The sequence below is a fragment of the Spermophilus citellus genome, assembly GCF_964194105.1.
Source record: "Spermophilus citellus genome assembly, chromosome: 2".
Lineage (NCBI taxonomy): Eukaryota > Metazoa > Chordata > Mammalia > Rodentia > Sciuridae > Spermophilus > Spermophilus citellus.
In genome coordinates, this window is record NC_138183.1 from 95,604,949 (window position 1) to 95,632,508 (window position 27,560).

The window sequence follows — 27,560 nt, forward strand, 5'->3', positions numbered from 1 at the left end:
ATGGGGAGCAGCATGGTAAAAATGGAGAAACTTTTGATAAGGTAAGGAAAGGGAAAGTAAGGGGGGGCATGGGGGTAGAAAACATGGTGCAATGAGATGTACATGTATGAAGACCGGAACGGTGTGACTCTACTTTGTATACAACCAGAGACATGAAAAACTGTGCTCTATATGGGTACTATAAATTGAAATGCATTATGCTGTCATGTATAATAAATTAGAATGAATAAATAAATTTTTAAAAAAAGAAAAAAAAAGATTTAATGACTCGATGGTGTCATCCCTGCTCCACAGTAGAAGGACTTCAGACTTCAGAGGTCGGCGGGGTCTAAGGAGCGGAGGACGAGCGCACAGCACTGTGGAGAACTCAGAGATCTCCATAGAGGTGTACAGGAGGTGTCATCCGAGTTTCGACAACAGCATGAGCTCCATATCCTCCCAGCTTTTCTTCCCATTCTCAACTTCCAAATTTGTTTCAAAATTCCAAATTCTCTTCTGTATCCTGCAAAATAATTCAGTTACTCTTCAGTATTTCTCTCCGTTACTCCGAATTTGCTCAGAGACCCGCGTTTGCTGATCTAAATCCCCTCTCTTGGTAACCAATTGCGACACTTTCTTACCGCAGAGAATTGCAATTCTCCCCACTCCATTTACAGATTTTTATAAATTCCTTTATTGGTAAATAAATTACATTTTTAAAATAAAATTGGATATGGGTTTTCACTGAAGCTCGGACACTGAGTGTGGGCGCCCGGAGCTCGTCAGATGCAATCGCGCTTGAAGGAGCACAGGCTCTCCCCAGGCACCCGGGCTACGCACTCCAGCTGCTCTAGCGGCTCCACCCGCAGAGCACCAAGGTCGCTGGACCCGTGCCGGGAGACCCTGTAACCCCCCCGCCCCCAACCCGAGAATATGGGAGGACCATACCCCAGACCTTGTGGATCCCTCCTACTTCCCCCCGCTGCGCGCCCTCTGGTTTCCCTCCCTGGGAACCTCCCCTAGCCAGGTGAGTTGCGTTTCAGTTGGTACGTGGGCGGGGCGGGCAGCCTTTAATAGGACGCTCACCCAGACAGCTGCGGGGGATTTGCGGGAGGGTGCGGGCGGGATTTTTGCTGCCAGGGTTATCAGCACCACCAGCACAGCCACGGCCATCACCGTTCCGGAACCCCGGCTTGTGCACCGCCACGCGGAGACTACCAACATTCCACCGCGGGATTGGCCCCCAGCCTCACCACCCGACCCTATCCCAGCCCAGCGGCTGGACCCGCTCTGGTGCACCTGCGCCCCACAGGCGGGGACCCGACTTCCAGCCTGCGCACCGCGGCGTTGAACACCGCTGCCTCAACGCCAGACCATCGGACACGGGCCCTACGCACCACTGAGCGGTGCAAGACCCATCACACTGACCGCCGCGACCCCTGCCCCGCTGCGGGTCCCTTCCCACCCCCTCCCCCGGCTTTTGCACCATTGCCCCACCACCAGACCCGACTCCCAGTCTCTGCCACCACCAGGGCCGCCTGACCCGACCCCAGGTCTTGAGCACCACTGCAACCACCGCAGCTTGCTAGCATCCAGCGCCCTCCCGTCCACTCTCCGGTACCACCGCCAGCCACAACATGCGCCAGGTGCGTGCAGGCTCAGCCCCTGGTGGGGATCAGATCCAACTGACAGGAAAAGCGCAAAGGGCAAGAAAAAGAAATGCCCTGTATGCAGATTTCTCTTCTAGCCACCAAGCCCCGGTATGGCACTCCTAAACTGGTTGGGTAATGAAAAGAGTCCAGATGTGTAGGGAGGAGGTCTTAGGGGTCCTAGGCTAGCTCCACAGCACCTCTTCTAGGGTCTCTCATTCAAAGATTGTACTGGGCTAGGATTAGGTGGATGCTGGTGTGATGGTATGAAAAGCCTGTCAATAAACCCATCCTGCTGGGGACTAAGGGTAGTAAGCTAAGTAGGCACCTCCTCTCCAAGAAACAGGGGGCTGCGCAGGTACAACCTGTGAGAACAAGGTCCTAGGAAGCCCTGATTTACTTCCCGCCCCAGAGAGGGTCCCCTAGAGGAGATGCCTGCTCCTTTCTGCCAATCCAGCCTTGCCCAGAGAGGAAGGAGAGGACTCTTGGGAGGTGGAGGAGGGCCACTCTCCACAGTCTTGTTCCTCTGTGTCCCCTCCAGGTGAGGATGAAGAGGTTGGTAGGTTTCTTACTCTATGCAGGTTCTGAACCACAGGAAAGCAAACAGAACCTCTTCAGAATACCCATTAGGGGCCTATATTACACTTCTGCTTCTCTTTCAGAAAAAACTAGAAATTTACTCTGTTGAGCTCAATGGAACTAAAGACATTACACAGACTGACCAGGGGGATGACAAGGAGAAGTACAAAGGCCTGAAGAACGACCACTTGGAACTCAAAAAGAGTCATCGAAAAGAGGAGCTTAAAAAAGAACTTGATCTGGTCAGTAGCAGTAACCTTGAGGCAAAGAGGTCCTGCTGCCCCTCCTCCTGAAAGTTTTCTATAACCTTTCTCTTGAGAGAGAAAAATCTGTCTCAAGGATTTGGAATCCTCTTAAGACTTGTTATCTTGTTATCTTTTCTTTTTTTTAATGGTATGATAATATCTGTCCTGGTCAGTCCCTCTGCAGGATTCCTGTGTTCTGGTTGGAGGCAGTCTCTGGTAAACAGCAGGGGGAAATTTTCAGATTCCAAGCCCCACAGGCATAGCCCAGACCTTTCTCCTTTTCAGTTGTTTTAATGAGATATAAATAGCCACTTGTCAGTTTTCAGTTGATAAAGAAAACCATTTGAGTTGAAACCCCCAGGAGGAAAACCAAAGCCACTGGGCCTTGCTAGGTTTGGGGTATGTGTGCCCATGAGAAAGAATAGTTCCAGTGGTAGGAATGTTGGACTTAGATTGAGCTTGGATTCAGGGAATCTAAGTCTCAATTCTCTACCACCTTAACTGTAACTGGAAGAAAAAAAAAGCTAGCTTTGCTGAAGTTTCATTTGCTTTACATAAAGGGGGAAACAGTTTGCAGAGTCTATACATGAGATATGAGAATTTTGTAATTAAAGTGCTTTATAGGAGTGTAATATTATTATAGAAGAACTTTGGAGTTATTGAAGCTGGCAGCTTTAATAAAGAGCTGCCTTGGAGCTTAAATGTGACCGATTTTATCTCACAAATGCCAAAGGCAAAACTTCCACAGGGAGCTTGAGATTCTGTTAGATTGCTTGTACAGTCCATTGCAGAATTTAAAGCTCTATGATCTTTGAGCAACTACTGGACTGATGCAGCTAGCTCATTCAAGGCTAGGTAGCTGGTTATTTAACATTCAGGAACTTGGCAGGTAACAATTTGACTAAGGTCACAGTAGCAGCTTGAAATCTGGCTCTGAAGAGGAATCGGCCAATTCCACAAACCAGAGCTATTTGTTTATCTTTCCTGAAGAGTTTGTTAAGCATTTAGTATCACACTGCTAGACATTGGTTCATATATATTCTGACAGACGTTTAAGAACACAGCCCTGAAGTTGAGTGCAGTGGCACATGTCTGTAATCCCAGATACTTGGGAGGCTGAAACAGGAGGTTTACCAGTTAGGGCAACTTGACAAGACCATGTCTCCAATAAATTTAAAAGGGCTAGAGATGTAGCTCAATCGTAGAGTGTATGCCTAGCTCATATGCCCTGGGTTTAATCCCTAGTAGCACACAAAAGAGAAAGAAAAAGAAAATAAAGGAAGAAAAGCAAAAACAGCTCTGAGATTGGTCTGACCTGAAATCAATAAAATCTCAGTTTCCAAATTTTGCAAAGAAAGAATTTTAAAATGACTGGTGCCTACCTTTTAGAGATGTTCAGATGGTTAAATGAGATAAAGCAAGAAAAATAACAATATCAAAGAATGGTAATTATTTCCTGTGTATCTTAGCATATTTTTTATATATATATATACCATTCTTTCTTAAAATTGCTACTTACATGAATGATGAAAATACACCCATTCTCTCCATAAGCCTGTTGATTGTGATGTGACTCCTTTCTTTGAGCAATCTATGAAGATGGATAATACTGTATAGAAAAATCATTTCCAGGCTATTAGCCAGAGTTTTTCTCTGCTTTCCTGCTGAAAAGCTGAAAAAGGAATATCTTGCTTTCTTCTTTTTTCTCAGGCCTCTCAAAAGACTCCTATAATTTGTAACAGTATGCTTAAATGCTTTGACACCCCTGACCTGTATGCAAATTAGAGCCCTGATAACTAAATTTTCTCTGACCTCTGAATGAATAATCTGCCAGTACTAGCCAGAAGAGAGTGCACCAGACAACCACCACATCACGCCCAACCTTCCCCCAAGCTCTCTTTCAGGCTGGAAGGAGAGTGAAGCTAATAGTACTCTGGTTTATAGAATGGCCCTTAAAGTCAGGCCCATTCATGCAAATGGTGGCTCTGATCTGCCTTAACTTAGCAGTACTTTACTATGCACAGAACTCTACTTAACCCTCTGAAACCCCATTAACAACTATTTGATTGATACTGGTGAGAATGGATAAATGAGCAAAGCAGAATCTGACTGAGATGAAGGTTATAATAATAAGTTATCTTTTACTGGAAGGCATAATTTCTTATTGCAACATGGAACTTTTTTGCATATTTAAGAAACCAGGTGCAATGGTTCATGCCTGTGGTTCATGCCGATGGCTCATGCCTGTAATCCCAGCTACTCAGGACACTGAGGCAGGCAGGAGGATCACAAGTTCAAGACTGGCCTGGGAAACCTAGCAAGACCCAGTCTGAAAAAAAAAAGGGGGGGGGGAGACAGAGAAAAGTAAAAAGGGCTGTGAATGTAGTTCAATGATAGAGTACCTCTCTGGGTTCAATCCCCAATACCAAAGAAAAGAAAGGGAGGAAGGAAGGAAGGAAGGCAGGGACATGGTACCAGTCACAGGATAAATCTATTTCACTCAGGGCTTAAAGAATCCTGGGTGGCCAGGCGTGGAGGATCCTGTAATCCCAGTAACTCTGGCAGCTAAGGTAGAAAGATTGCAAGTTAGAAGCCAGCCTCAGTAATTTAGCAAGACCCTATCTCAAAAAAAAAAAAAAAATGAAAAGGCTAGGGATGTTGCCTAGTGGTAAAGCACCTCTGGGTTCAATTCCCAGTCCTAGGAGATGGGGGGAGTAGGGATTCCTGGGTGCTGAGCTTTCTAAGGGCATGAGGAAGAGTTATCTCTGGGTTTTCTATTACAGAAAGACTTTTCTAGTCTCAGTGGTTCTCAAAGGGAGAGGAGGGAGGAGTCCCTCTGTCCCATTTGGGACACATTTAACAATGTCCTGGTATATCTTTTGTTATTACAACTCAGCAGGAGGGTGTTGGTGGGTGGAGGGCCCACAACAAAGAATTATTAGCCCAAAATGTCAGTAGTGCCAAGAATGAGAAATGATTCTATGGCAAAATTTGCAAGTGTGGGCCATACTGGCATTTGTTTACTGGTAGATTTTTAATTCATGGAGCTTCCAACCAGCGGACTCCTTGAAAAGTTTGCTTCTTTCTGACAAAGATCCCCAATGAGTAGGGAGGACCTGTCCAAACACTGTCAGCTTTGGGTGTGCTCAACACCCTCAGCCAGTCCCAGCATCCAGGTTTGAATGAATTATCTAGCTAGATATACTAACACATGCTAGAGACCAGATTGAAGTGGTAGGCATTTCTTCCCTTACAAAAACTAAAAAAATAACTTCTAGATGTCAATGGCAAGTGCAGTCTGAACTCTCAAGAAGGCTGAGACTAAGAAGGACAAGATTCTCTGCAGCAGCAGCACTTTCCATTGCTGGATAGCCACTAGCACCAGGGCCCTTTCTCCCTTTTTCCCCAAACCACATTTTTCTGGTTCACTTCCTCTCAGTTTTCAAGGTTGGGGGTTCATCTTTTGGAATGACCTAATTCACTCTATTTTCCTTCCTTTCATGAACTCCAGGATGACCACAAACTCAATGATAAAGAATTGGAACAGAAATATGGTACAAACATCAGCAGGGTAAGTCACCAGGAAAATGGTGGGGAGTGGGGTCAGAAAGAGAAACCTCCTGACCATATAAGGTGGTGTGCTCAAGGTACATGGAAAACTGGAGGCACTTTTAGGATGGGTGACCTACAGCCACACCTATGAGACTGCACATCATTCACATGCCTGGACCCTGAGCTTGGGATGGTTATCTTCTGGGAGCTGGTGTGCCTGACCAAGGTTCAGGCTGAGCTCCTTCACTGAGATGCCTAGGTATCTTTTTGGTATCCCCAGAAGTGTGTACACATGTTTCCTCATGGTCATGTCCATAGATTGTTTTTAATCCATGCCTCCAGGAAGTATAATGGTGCATTGGGGCTCTTCTTATAAGAGACTAAGGAAGCTCGTGTCACAAAGTGAGAAACCAAATTAACCCTCTGAGAGCCCCATCTGCTTTCTCAGAGAAGGAACAAAGTCTCCAAGCACACTAACGTCTTATAAACTCCTTCAGCATCTATAAACTTCAGCATCTTATAAACTCCCCTACCACAAAAGGAATGTTTCCTTCTGTGAATTCAAATCCAAGTTCAATTTCAAAAGTCTGGGTGTTTTGTCAGGCATGGTGGTATACACTCTTAAACCCAGCAACTCAGGAGGCTGAGGCAGGAGGCTCGCAAGTTCATGGCCAGCCTCAGCAAAGCAATTTAGCAAGGCCCTAAGCAACTTAGCAAGATGCTGACTCAAAATAAAAAGGGCCAGGGATGTGACTCAGTGGTTGAGCATCCCTGGGTTTAATCTCCAGTACCAGAAAACCAAACAAAATAAAACAAAAGTTTGGGTGTCTCAATGTAAGAAAATACAGATAATGTCCATCTGGTATTTTTAACTCACAAAAATACTTACTGTGTGGTTTACACTGGGTTGGCAGCAGGCAGGACAAAGAAGGACAGGTCACCTCTCACCTTAAAGAGGCAGATGCATAGGTATATGTAATGTCCACTTTATGCCTCCTGGGTGTCACAAGAGAGGTTGAATCTATACATTAAGAGAAAGGATGCTGGCCAGAGTTACCAGAGTAGTGTTTGAATTTGGACTAAAGAGGACAATTTAGATATACAGAGTACCCGGGAGCCGAAAAGGACATTGTGGGTTTGGAGAACAATCTGGGATTTCTGTGAGCTAGTATATGTGGAAAGCCAGGAAGAGAGGTAGAGAAGAGGCTGGGGAATGTCATTTAGGTGAAACTGCCAAGCTCTTTCATATTAACTCATTAATTCTCAAGTGTTCAATTCTGCAATATTTCAATGAAATTGATACAGGTGTATTAAAATAGGTTGTAAAACATAATCTAGAGTTTATTATATAATTTATTATAATTAATAATATTAGTGATAATCACTAATAATATTAATGTTTATCACTAATCTTTCACCTATTGTTTTCCTCAAACTATCACTCATAAATATTTACTTCAAAGTTTCTATAAGTAATATATTTGTGGCTCAGTTTTTTAGGTGTTCCTTAAATAGGACAATGGGACATAATGGGGCAAACTGAGGAACAGGAGCTATATTGTATAAGTAAGTGGGCACAATTTATAAATAGAAGAAATTTGATAAGATTGGTTTTCAAAAAGCAGTTCTGGTAGAAGACTTTTTTTTAAAGTGAGAGATGGAAAGGTCCAGAAAAAAAGGAATGAGAAGCCAGGATCAAGAAATAAGGATTTAAAAACTGAAAGCCCCAGGAAGATGGGAAGGAAAGAGACCAGGAAATTACCAGCAGCATTTGGTAGGAGGAAAGTTTGAATGAATCCCTAATCCCATTAGCCAAATTAGAGAAGCAGAAGGAGAAGGGAACTTGATCAGGTGGTATGCTGTAGCAGGCAGATGAAGGTAAGCAAATATAGAGGTAATATAGAGGAGATAATGATGAATTTTTATTTTGAATCAATTGCCCCTTGTTATCCAGAGAGGAATGGTTCCAGGATTCCCCAAGGATTCCAGAAACCATGTGTGCTGAAGTTCTTCTATAAAATGATATAATATTTACATATATCTTTCACACACCCTCCCATATACTTTAAATCATCTCTAGATGACTACAATATCAGATACATTGTAAAAGCTAGGTAAATAGTTGTTGTGTTATAATGTTTAGAGAATAATTACAAGAAAAAAGTCTGTACATATTCAGTTTTAATGCAACCATCATAGACTTAACTACACTTTTTGTTTGTTCTGGTACTAGGGATTGAACCCAAGGGATTTACCAGTGAGCTATATTCCCAATTCTTTTTTTATTTTTAACTCTGTGGCAGGTTCTCACTAAATTGTTGAGGCTGACCTCAAAACTTGAGGTCCTCCTGCCTCAACCTCCTGAGTTATTAAAATTATAATCACAGACATGTACCACCACACCTAGCCTCAACTACATTTTTGATATGCAGTTGGTGAAGTTTATGGATGCAAAGACAAACTGTACTATCAGAAATGTCTCTGAAACAGCCCTGTGGAAATGTTCAATTATTGAGAATGATGAAGATTCTGAGATTCTGAAAAAGGAATTACAAACAGAGGGTGATGGTATCAAGTTGGTGACTTGGAATTGAGTTATTAAAAAAATATTTGAGTTGCTAATACTGAAAAAGCATTAGACCCTAGAACACACTAAAAAAAAAAAGATTAAAGACCTTGCCTTTAATTAGTTCTCAACACAACTGTGGAGAAAAGATATATACTTCTTGGGGGAAAGGCTATGAAAGTGTAGGATTTCAGGGTGGTATGCCTCTGCACACCCTTGGATGTCACACTTACCGGGGAAGGAATTGCTCACGTGGCCCTAAGGGTCAGGTAGTATTTATAACTATTATAATGAACCAGAACTTGGAACTTAAGAGTGAGTATATACAAAAGTAGGAAAATAACAGTCTAAGGATAAAAACCTAGCTTATGTGATATATGGAATGGATATTTTCTGGATGGTTATATTGTTTGGGGCTGTTTTTTGTTTTTGTTTGATACCAGGAATTGGACCCAGGGGCACTGAACCATATCTCCAGCTCTTTTTTTTTTTTTAAAGAGGGAGAGAGAGAGAGAGAGAGAATTTTTTTAATATTTTATTTTTTAGTTATAAATATTTACCCAGAGGAAACATGGAACTGAAGGTTCCAGAGGACCAATGTTGGCCTTTATAATATCATGTGCTGATTGCATAAGCCACCAGAGAGGGTTGTCGGTAGGACTCCTGGAGTAAAATGTCTACTTCCCCTATAGGCACAGCAACCGGCATGGTCATCAACACGGGTGACCGCACCATCATTGGTCGCATAGCCTCCTTGGCTTCAGGTGTTGGAAATGAGAAGACACCCATTGCCATTGAGATTGAGCACTTTGTTCACATTGTGGCAGGCGTGGCCATCTCCATTGGCATCCTTTTCTTCATCATCGCAGTGTCCATGAAGTACCATGTCCTGGACTCCATCATCTTCCTCATTGGCATCATTGTGGCCAATGTTCCTGAGGGCCTCCTGGCCACTGTCACTGTGAGTCCAAACTGTTAGGCAGCCTGCATTTCCACACTGTTGGCACCTACCATTGCTGCTGGGGAGGCTCCTATCCACAAACTACAACCCCCTTTCAACAACATATCCTCCCTACCAGGGACCACCATGGAACATTCTGAATAGACTGTTTCTTACAGGAACTGATTGAGACTATCATTTACAGGTTTTTCTAGACCCCTAAATGCTTTCCCCACATTTCTTTAAAGCAACAACAAAAATCTTCCTTGGTAGTTTCCACAGCCTAGGAATTGGACATATTCTCTCTTCCTTCTCTCAGGCCAAAAAAAAAAAAAAAAAAAAAATCCTCTATTTCTTTTCTGTAGAAGAATTCAGCCCTATTCTTCTTATCTCTCCCTGTGTTAAGGACCATCTCATTCAGTCCTCAGATAAAAGGCTCCTCCCAGTCTGTGTCTTGGAGGCCCACAGGGTCGGGGAGGAGGAATTCACACTCCCATTGTATAATTACAATGGCCTATGTTGCCCTGGCCAAAGACCAGAGAGGATGTTTCAAGTCTCTTGTGACTCTAGGAGATAATAATTTGAAGAAAGTTAAAAAAAAAAAAAACTTTGAGATCTGGAGGTTTCAAAGGATCTTTAAAATAAGGAGCTTGTAAAATGTAACACTGGGGCTAGCACTGTAGTCAGTGGTAGAATACTTGCCTAGTATGTGTGAAACCCTGGGTTCAATCCCCCACTACCTTAAAGAAAAAAAACACAAATGTTTCTTAAGGTCCCAAAGCAACATGTGAGTCCTTAAGGACAACCTCTTTGGCCTATAATAGTCAAGGTCTCTCTTACCCATTCATGCTCATGAGTGACAGGGGCTAGGTGGCTAAAGTTTCCCCCCCCCCACTCCATCCCCCAGCGCTGGGGATCAAATCTAGGGCCTCTGCCTGTTAGGTAAGTGCTTTACCACTGAGCTATACCCCAGCCCTCCACGTTCCACTTTGGAATTATACATGTTCCCAAACTGCAGCCATGCAGTCTGTCTGTTATCTGTGGGCCCCTAGAAGCATTTTCTTCAAGGAATGAAGGGACAAGAATACTATCCCATATTTAATTTAAGAAAAAATATTGTGGCTTATAAGGCTTTTGGTAGCTTATAAGTCACTAGACAAACCTTGCTGCATTGCCAACTGTGTCTTTGGTCTAAAAATTTTCCAGCTCTCTCCTAAAATCCCAGTGACACCTAACTTCTGTGATTGAACCTGAATTCAAAATGATTATTCCCAAAGCCTCCTTTGCTCTTTCCTTTCAGGTTACCCTGTCACTAACAGCAAAATGGATGGCCAAGAAGAACTGCCTGGTGAAGAACCTAGAGGCAGTAGAGACCCTCGGCTCTACCTCCATCATCTGCTCAGACAAGACCGGAACCCTGACCCAGAACAGGATGACGGTGGCCCATTTATGGTTCGACAACCAGATCTTCATGGCTGACACAAGTGAAAACCAATCAAGTGAGTTTTCTAGAGGGTTTATTCAGACCCAAATCCATACTCAGGCAGAGGGACTGGCTGGGTATAGCAGCCAGTCTCAAACAGGGTGTGAAGGCTGTGACTTGGGCATGACAGGCCCAGCATTCACAGTGACCATTGGTCTTTCTCTGTTCCAGACCAAGCCTTTGACCAAAGCTCTGGAACATGGGCCTCCTTATCCAAAATAATAACATTGTGTAATCGAGCTGAGTTCAGACCAGGACAAGAAAGCGTCCCCATCATGAAGGTAAAGCTGCTACAGCTCTTGGTCTAAGCCAGTGCAAGATCACTTTTTCTGTTCTCTTGGGCACCTAATATAATTTCTCTAGCTGTGTGAAGTTTTCACTAGTGAGAGCAGATCCCAACTCTTAGACAGACATAAAGTTTTCTTCACTCTATCTAGTTATGAGAAATCACAGATGATCTCAGGATACTGGTTTAGGACCTTTTAAAAATTCTCTTATTCCAGAAAATGAACATGTCTTTAAGTTGCTTTCCTAACTTTTTTTTTTTTAGAATTTTTTAATATTTATTTTTTAGGTTTTTTTTTCGGCGGACACAACATCTTTGTTTGTATGTGGTGCTGAGGATCGAACCCGGGCCGCACGCATGCCAGGCGAGCCCGCTACCCCTCAAGCCACATTCCCAGCCCAACTTTCCTAACTTTTTTACAAGCTAAGTGAAAATAAGCAAAGTTTTGTTTTGTTTTTATTATATAAATGCCATTCACTAAAGTTTAAAGTGTAATTGAATGGAAATAAAGAGACTGATCTTAATATATAGTCCTCTTGACTAGAATGTGGTGGCAAATGGAGTGCCAAGAATATTGGAATATTGAAATATAAAATAAACTCTGGGCACCATGGCACATGCCTGTAATCCCAGCAACTCAGGAGGCTAAAGCAGGAGGATCACAAGTTTGAGACCAGCCTTACAACTTAGTGAGACCCTATCTCAAAATTAAAAATGAAAGAGGCATATAGCTCAGTGACAAAATGCCTCTAGGTTCAATTCCCAATTCTGCAAATAAATAAAAAATAAAGTAAAATAAAACTCTTTTTTCCTTTTTCCCTTTTCCCCATCTTTCTCCCCTTCCTCATTCTCTTCTCCTTCTCCTCCTCCTCCTCCCTCTTCCCCCTTTTCCTTCTCTCTCTTGCCTTCTTACTTCTTCCCTTCTTTCTTTACTCTTTTCCATCTCAGTGAGCCACTGAATCTGTTTTCCTGGCTTTTCCATTTGCCAACTTTTCTTCACTGATTATTCCACTTTCTCGTATTTTTGGTGTGTTTATCACAATACCTTGCATCTAAATAGCTGGACCAACCTCTTCATGGGCTTTGCTGATTCTAGTTAATTCCTTCCCATGCTGTTCATTTTCACATGCCTCTAATTTTCCTCAAGTATTGAATGTATCATCACCTAACTTTGCTAAAAATCTTCCTGTGATTCCCTATTTTCTACTTCTTGAGTCTAGATTTCAGCTTGCCTTTCATGGACCTCCAAATCTTGCCACACCTTCTATGCCCAACTGTACCTCCAACACTCACAATGCAACCTTCACCGTCCACTGTGGTATAGCTCAAATCCTCCAGTCCTCATAAAGCTCCCACTTATTTGAAATTTTCTAGTACTGGTAGGTGACAGCACTGTTTTACACTCTTACCATGGTCTTCATTCAGTTATTGATGGTCACATGATAGCCTTGTCTCTTCAGCTAGATGGTAAGCTAAGTCAGGAGACATGTTAGTTCATGTGCTAAAGGCATGTAGGTTCATTAAACACAGTCACACAAGAACCAGAGAATTTGCTGTAAATATTTCTTTTGGTTCCCAGAAAGTCGTGGTTGGAGATGCCTTGGAAACTGCTCTTTTGAAATTCTCAGAGGTCATTTTGGGTGATGTGATGGAAATTAGAAAAAGAAACCGCAAAGTAGCTGAAATCCCTTTTAACTCTACGAACAAATTTCAGGTGAGTTTTTCCTCACAACTGGCAATATTTGTTATCACTGCAACAACACTTCTACTTGCATGTATTCATTGGTTAACCCACAATTTGAATGATACCTGCTTTTAAAAATAGTCTTTGGGATTCAGGGTCAGAGCATCTGGTAAGCCCAAGTCAATGTTCCTTTGTTAGCCTCCTTACTTTCCCTGAAATAGAGAAAAACAGAAAGGCAAACACATGATCAGGGTCTGCTGCTTCTGTATATGATCCATCTATATTACAAATTGTGTGAGTGTGTGTGTGTGTGTGTGTGTGTGTGTGTGTGTTTCAAACACACACCATTTCCACCTTTTGCACAAAGGATACACACACAGGATCAATGAGAGATGGGAAAAGTGGGTAAAACTAACATTTATTGCTTAACTAGTACCCTTACTAGATCCTATGTACCCTCAAGTTTTACAACCAAGGATTCAATGAACCATGGATCAAAAACAATTGGGAACAAAAAAATTACACAGACTATGTCTTGTCATTATTCCCAAAACAATAGCATGTAGCAGCTGTTTACTTAACATGTATATTAGGTTAGGTAGTATAAGTCACCTAGAGTGCAGAGAACGGGCAGATGTGCATAGGTTTTATGCAAATACTAGATCTTCTTTTTTGGAGGGTACCAGGAATTGAACTCAGTAGCACTCAAACAATGAATCTCATCCCCAGCCCTATTTTGTATTTTCTAATTTAGAGACAAGGTCTCACTGAGTTACTTAACACCTTGCTTTTTGCTGAGGCTGGACGATCCTCCTGTCTCAGCCTCCCAAGCTGCTGGGATTACGGTCGTGTGCCACCATGCCTGGCAAGATCATTTTATATGAAAGACTTGAGCATTTGTGGATTTTGGTATCCCAGGGAGTACTGAAATTAATCCCTTAAAGATAAGTCTGACTCCAAAGTCCATGCATTTTCTACTACACATAGGCTTTGCCCTAAGGAAAATAAGACTCCTCAGATGACTAGTCACATTGTTTTCTGGTTCTAGCCCATAGGCCATTGGTAGGTATTTTCTTTCTAACCACTGCTCAGGAAAAACTTGGCCATCCTTGTTTAATTGTTCTACATTACTCCAGGGATGGCCAACAATCAGCCATCTTCATCTTCCTGTTCAGACAAATGACTCTTTGTAGCCCAAGGTCCTGTTACACATGAGAGAATCCCAACCTAAGATGGAGGGATCAATACTTGGGCTTTATGTGTACAGTGAAGTAGTCATATGTTGCTTAATGATGGGGATACAATCTTCTAAGAAATGTGTTGTTAGATGATTTCATCATTGTGCAATCATCACAGAGTATACCTACACAAACCTACTACACGCCTAAGTTATATGGTAGAGCCTGTTGCTCCTAGGCTACAAACCTGTAAAGCATGTAAAGCATGTTACCATGCTGAATACTGTAGGCAACCCCAACACATGTAAGTACTTGTGTATTTAAACATATCTGAATGGTAAAAATATTAGGCAGTAAGAAATTTTAGCTCCCTTATAATCTAAGGGACCCTGAATGAAAAATTTTAGCTCCATTATAATCTAAGGGACCATTATGATATATGTAGTCTCTCCCTGACTGAAACATCATTGTGTGGCACATTGTGTGGCATACTATGTATAAATAGGATAACCATATGTTTATAGAAATTTCTGATGATTATCTATCCATCTTTGGATGAAATTTAGGCTTGATGAACAACTATTTGTGTCACAAACATCTTCTTTGTGGATAGTAGCTAGTCATGGTTAGCTAACTAGACAACTAACAAAAATGTATATGATATTAAAGCAGGAAATTATCTCTTATTTGAAACTTAAGTGAAAATAGAAGGAGTAATGATCATAAGATAACAGCAGTACTGGTAGCTAGTTTCTGCTAATTTCTACATGTATTCAATCATTCATTTTCATAATGACTTTACAAGGTAAGTAGAGGATGAGGAAATTAAGGTATAAAGGATTGGAACACAGCTAGAGAGGGCCAGAGTCAAGATTTCAAGCGGGGCTAGGTAGTCCAACCTGGAAAAGTCAAGGCTAGGTGATCTTTTAAGCAGAAATAAGACTCAGAATGTTCCTGAGGTGCCATCTACCATGGCAAAGGCATTTTCTGTCATGAGAAATGAGAGCAGGTTCCATGAGGCCTCATGTATAACACATTGGAGTAGAAAGTGAAGCTGGGATCAGAAAGGGGGAAGAGGGCCTATGTGAGCTCCCACTGTAAAGGTCAGCCCAGGTCAATATTGGGGGCCATTAGTACAACACTGTATACAGAGCTTTAGACATTGTGGCATTGGAGTTCAATATGTATCATTCAATGGAAGCAAAGAAAGTGGAAAATCTGGATCTTATTGATCTTGGAATAGCCATACTCCAAACAGACTGTCCATGAGAATTTTTTTTAAGTCATCATCTCTTTCTAAGTTGCTTAGGGCCTTACTAAGTTTCTTTGCTGAGGCTGGCCATGATCCTGTGACTCTCCTGCCTCAGCCTCCTAGGTTGCTGGGATTACACCACACCCTACTCCATGAGAATATTGTTTAGGGCACATTGGAAAATTAAGAAAATGCTTCATAGTTTTCTATAAAGATGAATGCATGTAATTGAAAAGATTATTCTTTACATCCTCCATGATTCAGGACAGGTACTCTAGAACCTGCTAGCTTGGGTTTAAATGCCAGCCCAGTACCTACTCATATGTGAACTTGAGCATATCATTGAACCTTCTCTGAATCTCAGTTTACACCTTCACACATGGTGATAAAAATAGTGCTCAGGGCCTTAGGGTTTTTTGTTAGTTTGCTTGCAGTGTTAAGGTTTGAACCTGGGGCTTCGTGCATGCCTAACAGATGCTCTGCCAGTAAACTATAACACCCGCCCTGCCACATCTTTTGGGAAATGACAGTGATAATAGTTGGGAGTATTTTTCGGTTTGAGTTGGGTTGGGTTGGGTTTTGGTTGGTTGGTTGCTGTTGCTGTTGTTTTAATGTCTTTACTTGACCACAAGGAAAAATAATAATTTTTAAAAGCTGGCAACCTATTTGCCTTCCATAATTTCTTTTTCCAATTGAACTCATCTTTAATATCTCTGAGGCCAAGATCTACTGATGTGGAATCAATTCTTGAACTCAAAATGGTAGCATTTTTCTTTGTATTTTCTACCAAAGACTGCAAATTTCAAAAGCTACCTGGGGCTTGGGGAGCAGAGTTTCCTGAGGCCAACTACAGTGGCACACACCTATAATTTTCCAGCAACTCAGGAGGATATGGCAGAAGGATCACAAGTTCCAGGCCAGCCTCAGCAATTTAGCAAGGCCTTAAGCAACTTAGTGAGGCCCTGTCTTAATATAAAACATAAAAAGAGATGGGGATAACCTGGGGGTAATGACACACACCTGTAATCCCAGCAACTTGGAAGGCTAAGGCAGGAGGATCACAAGTTCAAGGCCAGCTTCAGCAATTTAGAGAAGTCCTAAGCAATTTAAGAGAAATCCTGTCTCAAAATACAAAATAAAAAGGGTTGAGGTTGTAGCTCAGTGGTAAAGTGCACCTGGGCTCAATCCCTGGTACCAAAAATAAAAAAGGGGCTGAGGATATATAGCTCAATGGTAAAGTACCCCTGGGTTCAATCCCTGGTACCAGAAGTGGAGGTGCTAGGGATGAAGTTCAATGGTAAAGTACCTCTGGGTTCAATCCCCAGTACCAAAAAAATAAATTAAAAAAAAATTCCTGCTGCTCCCAGAGCTCAGGTCTGAAAGATACTTATCTGCTCACCAGAGGCTGGGAAAGATGGTAAGACACAGAGACCCTGAACTTCAGACTCTCAAGAGCTCCCTGGGAGAGCTTGTTCCAGAAGGAGAGCCACATATGGCCTCCTTAATGCAGTCAGTGTCTGTCTGAAAGACAAGCTTCACTTAGTTTGGAATCCAACTCACTGTGCCCCTCTGAGCCAGGGTCAAGTCTAGGATTCTGCATACTAATTGAACACAAAAATAAAAAGGATAGGATATGCCTGGGGATGTCATTATTCCTCTCCCTCCTTTATACTTTAAAGACACATGGAAAGAAAGGAGTGTGTTTCCCCTTCTTGTCCTATTATTAGTTGGAAGAGCCATGGTAAAGATGCTTTATCTATCAAAAATTAGAAGGGCCATGGTAAAGATGCTTTATCTTACAATTCATGACCTCCCAGCTCTCCATATATGAGACAGAGGACCCCAACGACAAGCGCTTCCTCATGGTGATGAAAGGGGCTCCCGAGAGGATCTTGGAGAAGTGCAGCACTATAATGATCAATGGTCAGGAGCAGCCACTGGACAAAAGCACCGCTGCGGAATTCCATACAGCCTACATGGAGCTGGGTGGGCTGGGCGAGTGTGTGTTGGGTGAGTACAGGCCATAGGACCCCTGTCCATCTCCCAGGAGGTGTGGAATAGGCGGCCTCATGAGCTAACAGTAGTGTGGTATCACATGGGTCATATAGTCATATAAAGAAGGACACAAAAGGCTAGGGCTATACCTCAGTGGCAGAGCACATTTGTGAAACATTGCCTCTCATGTTTGATCCCCAGCACTGCAAAAAATATACACATATATGATAAACAGGATGTAACATATAAAAATGTGATGACACCAAGGAGAATGGAGTCACTTGTAGACAAGCAAAATCAAAGACTTTATGGAAAGAGTCACATTTCAAAACTGGACCTTGAATGGTGGTATTCAGAGAGGTGGGGGAGAATATCCATGTAGAAGAAACAACAAAGGCCAAGCAGAGGTAGAAAGAGATAGGATTTATGCATGAAGGATGAAGCTACCCAATTCCTACAGACCTGCAGAGTAAATGAGATGGTGCAGGTATGTGAAGAAGGGCTGGAAAATAGATTGGAGATCATGATATGGAGCCCTTGAATATGTTGCAAAGAATTGGGGTTTCATCCTGCAGTTAGTAAAGAACACCCTAGTCTTGAAGCAAGGGGGAGCTGGTTAGAGTTAACAATACTTCTTAAGGGTAATCTTTGGTGGTAGTAAGGAGACCTAAACCTCAACAAGAAGTGACTGTACTCATTCAGGTAAAAGGCGGTGGGAATTTGATGCAAGGCTACAGGAATGCAAAGGAGAGGTCAGGTGCCAGAGCCTTCGTGGAGGCAGAGTGGTTAAGATTTAGTAATAGATTAGACAAGAATACTGACAAAAAATGATTTAGCCTTCCATTTCGCAAGTAGGATTAAAAGTAATGCCAGTAACTGAGATAGGACATGTTAGTGGTGGAAGGAACTTTAAGAATAGAGCCACTGTGGTAAATGAAGGGGTTTCATGGGAGACAATGTGGTTCATTGTCAGAATCATGGATTGACCAAATGGCACCTCCTGTTCAGAACCACATAATGATGAATTCAAGGAAACAGAAGCTCACAGTTGAAGGATAAGGTTCATTATCACAGGAAAATGCTTACCAATAGATGTGGAATCCATGGAATGTGTTTCTAAAAGGTATATGAGTTTGTAAAGCAGATAAAATATACAAATGAGCTGTTAGTGATTTAAGTATGCCCTCAGTAACCCACAGCACCAAGTAATCTTTTCAACACAGGGTTAGTCCCTATCTGATAGAGTCACTCCGAGATCCTCATGTTTGACCACTCAAAGTCTGGTTTACTGAAGTGTGTAAAGTAGTGGGCCATGCTGAGAACTAATTTGGTGTAAAAGCCAAGGAGAGGGTCACCCAAATATAGGTCACCAGATACAGGAATGCCTTTCTACCCCAACCTGAGACAGGCTAATGCCTAGGAGACAAGGATGGGTCTACCCCATTTCTAATGGCTTTTCTCTTGTACTGTGTGTGTGTATGTGTGTGCGCACGTGTGCGCATGCTGGTAGTGCTGAGATTGAATGTGGGGCCTCACACATTCTAAGCAGGCACTCTGCCACTGAGCTGTACCCCAGCCCTCTTGTACTTATCTTAATGAAGGACTAGACTTCTTAACACTCCCCTGACACCCTGAGTTCTTTCCTCATTTTGTGCAGTAGCATGTATTGGTTCCTCTATAGAAAACGGCCTTCCAACCCTTGGGAAATCTCTCCTGACTCTCTAGATATCTGAAGTGTTGCTCTACTCTGCAATCCATAGCATGTCTTTTGATGATTTGTCTCTTTAGTGCTCTGTTGGCCCACTAAATAGAGACGTCAGAATAAAATGCTATCCATTTTATTTGTCTTGGTCTTTATATCTCTAGAACATAGCAGAACCAATTGAGCACACACTAAATTATTTTTGAATGAAATGTGTCTTTCCTAAAGAAAACATATATTATGGAATTGAAGGATTTAAATGATTCTGGTATATGACTACTTTATTGGTAAAGTAGTCAAAGATTGAGAATGTATGCCCTTTCCTTTTATTGTTTTTGTTTGTTTGTTTTTTGGTGCTGAGAATTTAACCCACACACTCTACCACTGAGCTACATGCCCCCAGGCCCCCTTTCCTTTTGTCATTCCTTATCCAGTTTCATTGACTTCCAAATTCATGTCCATTCCAGGTTTCTGTCATCTCTACCTGCCAGCAGACAAATTTCCAGAGACCTACTCATTTGATATAGACACCATTAACTTTCCTACCTCCAACCTCTGTTTTGTGGGGCTCTTGTCGATGATAGATCCCCCTCGGTCTACTGTGCCAGATGCAGTTACCAAATGCCGGAGTGCAGGGATCAAGGTGGGAGTTATTTTCCTGATTCAAAAAGCCCTCCATTTATGTTGCAACACTTTATCAGAATATTGTTGTAGGATATGGTCAGTATTTAGGTCTACTCAAGTAAATGTCATAATCCCTCCTTTTTGAGTCCCTATCTTCACTGTGTTCAGATTTCAGTAACTATCTCATAAAAGCAAAATTATTGTATCTACGTGGAATGAACCACCACAGAAACTATGGCAAGAAGAATCTCCCAGTGCCATGAATTAACCATGTCTTGCCCTAGACTATGATAGATAATAAAAGATTTTACTAGTCTTGAGGTTTAGCCTCCATAATCCATTTATTGTCATGATATTTAAGCCAAAATATGAATTCTATTGCCATACTACCATATTAGTATCAAGACTGCTAAAGCTGCTCAGGGCTGTCTCAAATAGACATCTATAGGCCTCCTCACAAATACAGTGACATGGAAGTAGAAGAGTGTCCTCCAATGTCAGAGGAAGAAATCTAAGAAGCCCAGGAGCAAAGGTAGACTCAATGGGATCAGTGTGTCCTTCATAGTACTTGTATCTTAGATCAAAATTGTCCATAGGGAAAACAATAGCTATTGCTAACAATATTCTACCTAGTCCTGGCAGAGTAGGTGACATGGAACCATTGTCCCTACTTTGGCCAGCCAAATTCCTCATTATCCACAAGTCATTGTTATCTGTGTTCTAGGTTATTATGGTTACAGGTGATCATCCCATCACAGCCAAAGCTATTGCCAAGAGTGTAGGGATTATTTCAGCCAACAGTGAAATAGTGGAAGACATTGCAAAACGCCTCAACATTGCTGTGGAGCAGGTTGACAAACGGTAAGCACAGAACCAATATCACAAGTTCTTACCCATGGGGTCTTTTTTGGTTCTGGAGCAGATCACCTTTTTGCCAAACACTATCTCAGGGTAATGCTGGACTGATTTGATCTATAATTCACATATTCATTCATTCATTTCGATTTTTATTATGTATCTGTGCCAGGCATTCTATTGATACCATGAGAATGAACCTTGATGTATTCTTTGTCTGAAATTTCAAAATTCAATGAAATATAGCATGTGTAGCTTAACAACAAGGAAAAGTTCTAAGAAATGCAGTTTTATCATTGTATAAACCTCAGAGTATACTTGAGTCCAGGAGTTCAAGACTAGACTGGGCAACATAGCAAGACCTCATCTCAAAAAATTAAAATTATAGGATTATACATTTTCATACAAATTGCCACACTGAACAGCAGAATGAAGTGAATACTTTTGTAAATGTTTTATTTTATCCCCTTCTTTACCTCTGACTTTATGAAGATATAATAATATAGTCTGGCAGCTGTAAAAGGGCAAGAAAACATTCTTTCCTTTCCACCTTACCTTGTTGTTTTTTACAAGCAGTTATGTAGACTTGTGGTTTGAGTCAAGTGCTAGAATTGCAGTATTTAGCACCAAGAGGGGAAAAACAAAATTTGAAAAACTAAAAATTTACATAAACTTAAAGAAAAAGGCAGATTTGAGATTTGAAGGCTAAAATGTGGAGTTTTAGTCAAGAGAAACTGAGGTGAGAGATGCCTATTCCTACAAGGAAGATCTGTGCAGTCCTTGGGGCAGTGGAGGTATAGGGTCTCCATTTGGTAGGCTGGGGAGGAGAGCCAAGAGGAGGTAAAATTCAACCGCTCAGGCCACACACACTGGCCTTCCTGACAATCCAAGTTAAGAATTCTGGAGTCTGCCAGGACCATGGTAGAAAATTCCTGAAGAATTTAGCTAAGGAATGGTACAGTCAAATATTTATAATCAAAAATCCCTAAAGTCAGATTCATTGGCACAGGCCTGTAACCCCAGACACTCAGGAGGCTGAGGCAGGAGAATCACAAGTTGGAGGCCAGCCTCAGCAACTTAGTAAGACTCAGTTTCAAAATAAAAAAAAAAAATTAAATCCCTGTTATAATATCTAGCTGGGGTTACAGGCTTATGTCACCATGCCCTGCAGAACCTTATTTGTATAGTCAGAAGACAATAATTTTGCTCAAAGAAGACTTCCTGGGGCTAGGGATGTGGCTCAGTGGTAGCGCGCCCGCCTGGCATGCGTGAGGCACTGGGTTCGATCCTCAACACCACATAAAAATAAAAATAAAGATATTGTGTCCACCTAAAAACAAAAAATAAAAAAGACTTCCTCCTACAGAGCACATTGCACACAGTAGCCTTCTATAAACCTGAAATAACAGCAAAGAATTATTACCTATGTGTATTGATACAAGAGAATTTCAGGACATTTTTTATTTTTATTTTATTAATTTATTTATTTATTGTGGAGTTAGGAACTAAACCCAGGGCCTCATTCATTATAAGGAAGAACTCCACCACCCTGAACAGGCAGATTTTTTACTTTCCTTTTCCTTGCCCACAACCCCATGAAGCACCACTTCCTATCCATTCCTGCAAAGAAAAGGCTACTTGGCATTTGATTCCTAGGATGCCAGGAAATGGCCTTATTTTTTGGCCTCAGTTTACTATTTTGAAATGGAGACCAAAGTGTCCCTTGTACCTATCATCTGTAAGACCTCACTAGACATCAATTGTCAAATATGTTATATTCTATGTGATGACATTAAAGAAGCTTACTGTTACCCATAACAGTGTTTCAACCTAAGATCTGGCTTTGTGCCTCACTTACTTTCTTCTGGCCCTTGTAGGGATGCTAAAGCTGCTGTGGTGACTGGCATGGAACTGAAGGATATGAGCCCAGAACAGCTGGATGAGCTCTTAGCCAACTACCCAGAAATTTTCTTTGCCCGAACATCCCCTCAACAGAAGCTGATCATTGTGGAGGGTTGTCAGAGGCAGGTGGGTGGATGACTGATCAAACCCATCCTGTCCATGGGCAAATGCAGAGCAGAGATCAGGTGGGCTGACACCCTGTCCTCTTTGGAAACCCTCTCATGGCCACATATTCTCCGTCTCTCTGCATTTTATCATGAGTACCTGGGGTTTCTGACAGCCAGGCATTTGCACTGTGGTAGGTATGGATGTAGAAAATTTAGAAGTGTAAAAATATATCACAAAATATGTGATACAGTCATGCCTTAATATCCCTGGGGATTCTTGAGGACTTTTTTTCATTTGCACCTACATACTTCCCATATACTTTAAATCTTTAGATTTCTTCAAATACCTAAATACAATGTAAGTGCTATGAAAATAGTTTTATACCATATTGTTTAGGGAACCATGACAAGAAAAGATTCCATGCATGTTCTGTTTCCAATATTTTCTATTCTCAGTTGGTTGAATCTGCAGATATGGAACCCACCAGTATGGTGGGCCAACTATGCAAGACACCTCTGTTTACTTGTCACACATATTGGTTTTTGTTTGGTTTTGTTTTTTCATGTAAACACACCTTGTTTGGAGCTCCTTGATCTTGTTTCTGAGATTTCCCATCTTTATTTTTCTTCCCAATGGGCCCTTCATTTGAGCTCTAGTAGTCCTACAGCTCAAATTGAAAGGCAGGCCATGTTTTTCTTTTCATCCTATGGCCCCTTAGACCTACTCTGTCTCATTTTTTCACTGGGTACCCATAGGATGCAGTTGTTGCTGTGACAGGAGATGGAGTAAATGATTCTCCAGCTCTAAAGAAAGCAGACATTGGGATTGCCATGGGGATAGCAGGTTCTGATGCTGCCAAAAATGCAGCCGACATGGTCTTGCTGGATGACAACTTTGCATCTATAGTCACAGGAGTGGAGGAAGGTGAGTGAGAGTCTCGGGGTGTCTTCCCAGGGACTGGAGTTGCCTGGGGGACTAGAAGCAAGTCCTATAATGAGACATCTTTGTCTAGGCCGCCTGATTTTTGACAACCTAAAGAAGACTATTGCATATACCCTGACCAAGAACATTGCTGAACTTTGCCCCTTTTTGATCTACATCATTGTTGGTCTCCCTCTTCCCATTGGCACCATCACCATCCTGTTCATTGACCTGGGCACAGACATTGTAAGTGGCACTAAAAGGAATAGAGTCTGATAACCGCCCAAAGGGATATAAAGTTCAGAGTTGTTTCTTTCAAGGCCATGAGATAGACAATAATAGTAGGTGCTCTTAAACTTCCCTGCAATGGGTTCTGAAGTTCTGCATTGCTAACAAGCTCTCAGGTGACACCAGTTCTGCTGGTCCACAGACCACACTCCAAAGCAAGAGACTTAGGACATTTGTCAAGTGTTTGGAAATTAAAACCACTTCACTCTGGGGATGTAACTTAGTGGTAGAGTGCTTGCCTAGCATGCACAAGGCTCTGTATTCAACCCCAGCCAAAATAAATAAATAAATACCATTTTACTCCATGTTGAACTTTTCAAGAAAAGAGTCTTGGAGTTAGGGATGTAGCTTAGTGGTAGAGCACCTCTCACCAAAAAAGACATGAGTCTTGACCCTCCAAAAAATTATGCCATTGATCAGATCCAGTCCATTTCCCTCCCTATTTGGGCAAGGTAAAATAACCACCCAAGTAAACAGTTCCTGTCTTTGTTAGTTAAGGGGCTTCCATATCAGATTCTTTATCTATACACACAGTACAAAGGAACAATTATTAAGACTTATAAAGCTTTATCCAACAATACTGCCACCTAAAACTTCCCATCTTCCAGTATGTATCCATTTAAACAAAGCTCTGTGAAAGTCCCCTATGTGAGTCTTACTTACTCAGGACAAGAAGAAACAGCAACAGAGAAAAAGCTAGATGCACAACACAAAATAGGCCTGTAAATTGCCTCCTTCCCCATCTCATTCTATATAGTACTCAAGTATAATACCTGCATCTCAGAGAAACTAGAGATGTCTTTACCTTTGGGGGTAGTCAAGGTCCCCACAGTAGATGGATCATTTTCCAAGCCCTTTAAGTTTGCTCATTTTTCTCTACTGCAGTGGTTCTCCAAGTGTAATACTTGTTAGAAATGCAAATTCTCTGATCCAAAACTTGACTTCCTAAATCAAGAAGTCTGGAGATGGTGTCCAAGAATCTGTCTTTTAACTGGTCCACTGTGGTGGGACCTGTGAGAGGACCAATATTCTAGCATATTGCTTTGGGATCTAGCTACACACCAAAGGGGCAAAGGTGGTACAGGAAATTGTCCCTGGAGAGGAAAAGTAGTTTATGATTTATAATAATAATTGTTTAGAACTAATTATAATATTTAACAATGATTATTATTTAGAACTAATTATAATATTATGAACACATTATGTAATGATGAAAAATAGAATGATTTTTAAAAGCCAGCTCTTCTTAAAACCATATAGTCTGAATTCCAACTGTTGCTTCTATTGCCTGCACCCTGAATGGACTAGTTCCACATCCCCACCACCATCATCTAGCAGACCCCTACATTTGCTAGGCCATAGCTATTACCATCACTTTATGGGTAGACAGAGCATTCATTCCAGTATTAAGCTTCCTGGGCCCTCTCCCCCTTTAGATCCCCTCCATTGCTTTGGCATACGAGAAAGCTGAAAGTGACATTATGAACAGGAAGCCTCGCCACAAGAAGAAAGAAAGATTGGTAAACGAGCAACTTGCCATCTACTCTTACCTGCACATTGGTATGATGAGGGAATTTCCTCCTTGTCACACAGGGCCCTCCCTAGTGAATTCATTTGAGTCCTAGGCACAGGTAGAATGTGTTTTTTTTTCCTTTGGAGTGGGGTTGGATGGCAAGAAAGGCTGAGAGGAGTCCCAGGAAAGCAAGGTAATTCTCTGAGGTCATCATATGTCTGTATCTCTTACTCCTTCAGGTCTCATGCAAGCCCTGGGAGATTTCCTTGTATATTTCACTGTCTATGCACAAGAAGGCTTTTGGCCCACCTCTCTCATTAACCTATGGGTACAATGGGAAAAAGATGATATGAATGACTTAGAAGACAGCTATGGACAGGAATGGGTAAGTTGAGAGCTCTGCCATCATCACTTAGTTATTACCTCCTTCCAAAGCCCTTCCTGAACCAAGATAGAACCTCTATTTTCCCAAACAGCCTTGAAACAAATTCTAGAAGCTGCTTAGTTAATAATGTTGGTGGTTCCTCACTGACATTGGTTTAGCCATTGCTGAGACTTAGCCACATTTCTCAAACTAAACCAAAAGTTCACTTTTTTAGTTAGCTTTGTCAATGGTGCACAAGTACAACTAGTCCAACAGTTGGGCCAAGTAAGTTTCTATCTTTTTCTATTTACCTGATTCAAGGAAAAAGATATTTCTTTCCAAACACAAGGAGGTAGTCCACCCTCAATCTGGCTGAGTTTGGGGAAGGAGTCAAGCTTTATAGAAGGGCAGTGGAATCCCCCTGAAATTCCCCCTCAAGGTCTCACATCTCATCTTTCTCTGCCCATTGACAGACAAGGTACCAGAGGAAATACTTAGAGTGGACAGGATACACAGCCTTCTTTGTTGGCATCATGATCCAGCAAATAGCAGATCTGATCATCAGGAAAACTCGGAGAAATTCTATCTTCCAACAGGGGCTCTTCAGGTACTTCCTATCCCTGACCTCATATATATAACCCACCTATGGCCATACTGTAATGCACAAGGTGCTGACTCCAGTGGCATGGTCTGCTGGGTACATGATCATGGAGCCACTGGAATTCAGAATCCATTTGCTTTTGTGTGTGTTGCAGAAATAAAGTCATCTGGGTGGGAATCGCCTCACAGATAATCATCGCACTGATCCTATCCTATGGCCTTGGCAGCGTCACAGCCCTGAGTTTTACTATGCTTAGGTGAGTTTGGCTTTAACAGCATAGAGCAAAGAACCAGCCCCTGTTCTAAGTTGTTCTAAACAAACACTAGGATTCTCACCAGCTCTTCCCAACAAAGTCTTTCCAAAGAAGTCAAACTGATTCCATGCTCTAAGAGCCCAGCCCTTGACCTACCTATTTTCCAAAAGAAGAAATGGGTTTTTCAGGTCTCACTAAGTCATCTCCACCCTCATCCAACAGGTTGTGTCAAAGGCAGATGTTGCTTTTAGCAGTCATAGTAAAGGTTAAATAAGGAGTTTTCCAGGTCTATGTTGTGTGATTCAGTGGATTTGTAATTCTTTTTAGTAAGGTAAGGAAAATGAAGATGAAGCTGCCCTACTCATTGGCCAGGGACTGGACTATCCCTTTGAATAAACTAGGGCTCATCTTCCTCCTCTCTGTTTTCAGGCCTCAGTATTGGTTCGTGGCTATACCACATGCCATCTTGATTTGGGTGTATGATGAAGTGCGAAAACTCTTCATCAGGCTCTACCCTGGAAGTGAGTAATGATGTGGTTTTCTCTCTCTCTCTCTCTCTCTCTCTCTCTCTCTCTCTCTCTCTCTCTCTCTCTCTCTCTTGCTGGGGATTGAATCCAGGGCCTCATGCATGCTAGCAAGCTCCCTACCATTAAGCTATACCTCTGGCCCAGCAATATGATTTTTTAACCTCTGTACCTCTTTCCACAGGCTTTCCATTTATTTGTTTTTTTTCTACCTCTACAGGCTGGTGGGATAAGAACATGTACTATTAAGACCACATCACTCTCCAAGTCTCCCAGTAGCATATTGGGAATATTCTTCATCTTCTGGCTACTCACTGGGAGATCTCTTGCAGTACAGACATCATCAAATCTCAAGAGAGACTTTCATATAGAAAACTATGTGAAACATACTCATGTTTTGTACTTTAAATCTGATTAAACTGTTTATATAGAATTTTCATCTCTATCTCAATCTCCTTAATTTAAAATATGTGAACTTTTAGGTAGTGGTATAAGGAAAAACATGTTTATATGTATA

The 27,560-nt window shown here is 41.8% G+C and overlaps 1 protein-coding gene across 1 annotated transcript; it reads left to right on the forward strand.

Annotated features, from left to right (window-relative positions):
* Positions 1-27,292, forward strand: LOC308641558 (potassium-transporting ATPase alpha chain 2-like; the record flags this gene model as incomplete). The annotated part of the gene is made up of 21 exons (XM_081280227.1): positions 1-41; positions 1,483-1,625; positions 2,170-2,183; positions 2,291-2,449; positions 5,964-6,023; positions 9,229-9,531; positions 10,811-11,009; positions 11,165-11,274; positions 12,859-12,993; positions 17,211-17,403; positions 19,558-19,733; positions 20,439-20,575; positions 22,447-22,597; positions 23,335-23,503; positions 23,592-23,746; positions 25,225-25,348; positions 25,541-25,686; positions 26,139-26,272; positions 26,421-26,522; positions 26,949-27,040; positions 27,264-27,292. 21 exons carry the CDS (start codon positions 1-3, stop codon positions 27,290-27,292), a joined length of 2,772 nt encoding a protein of 923 aa, XP_081136353.1.
* Positions 27,293-27,560: the final 268 nt, after the last annotated feature.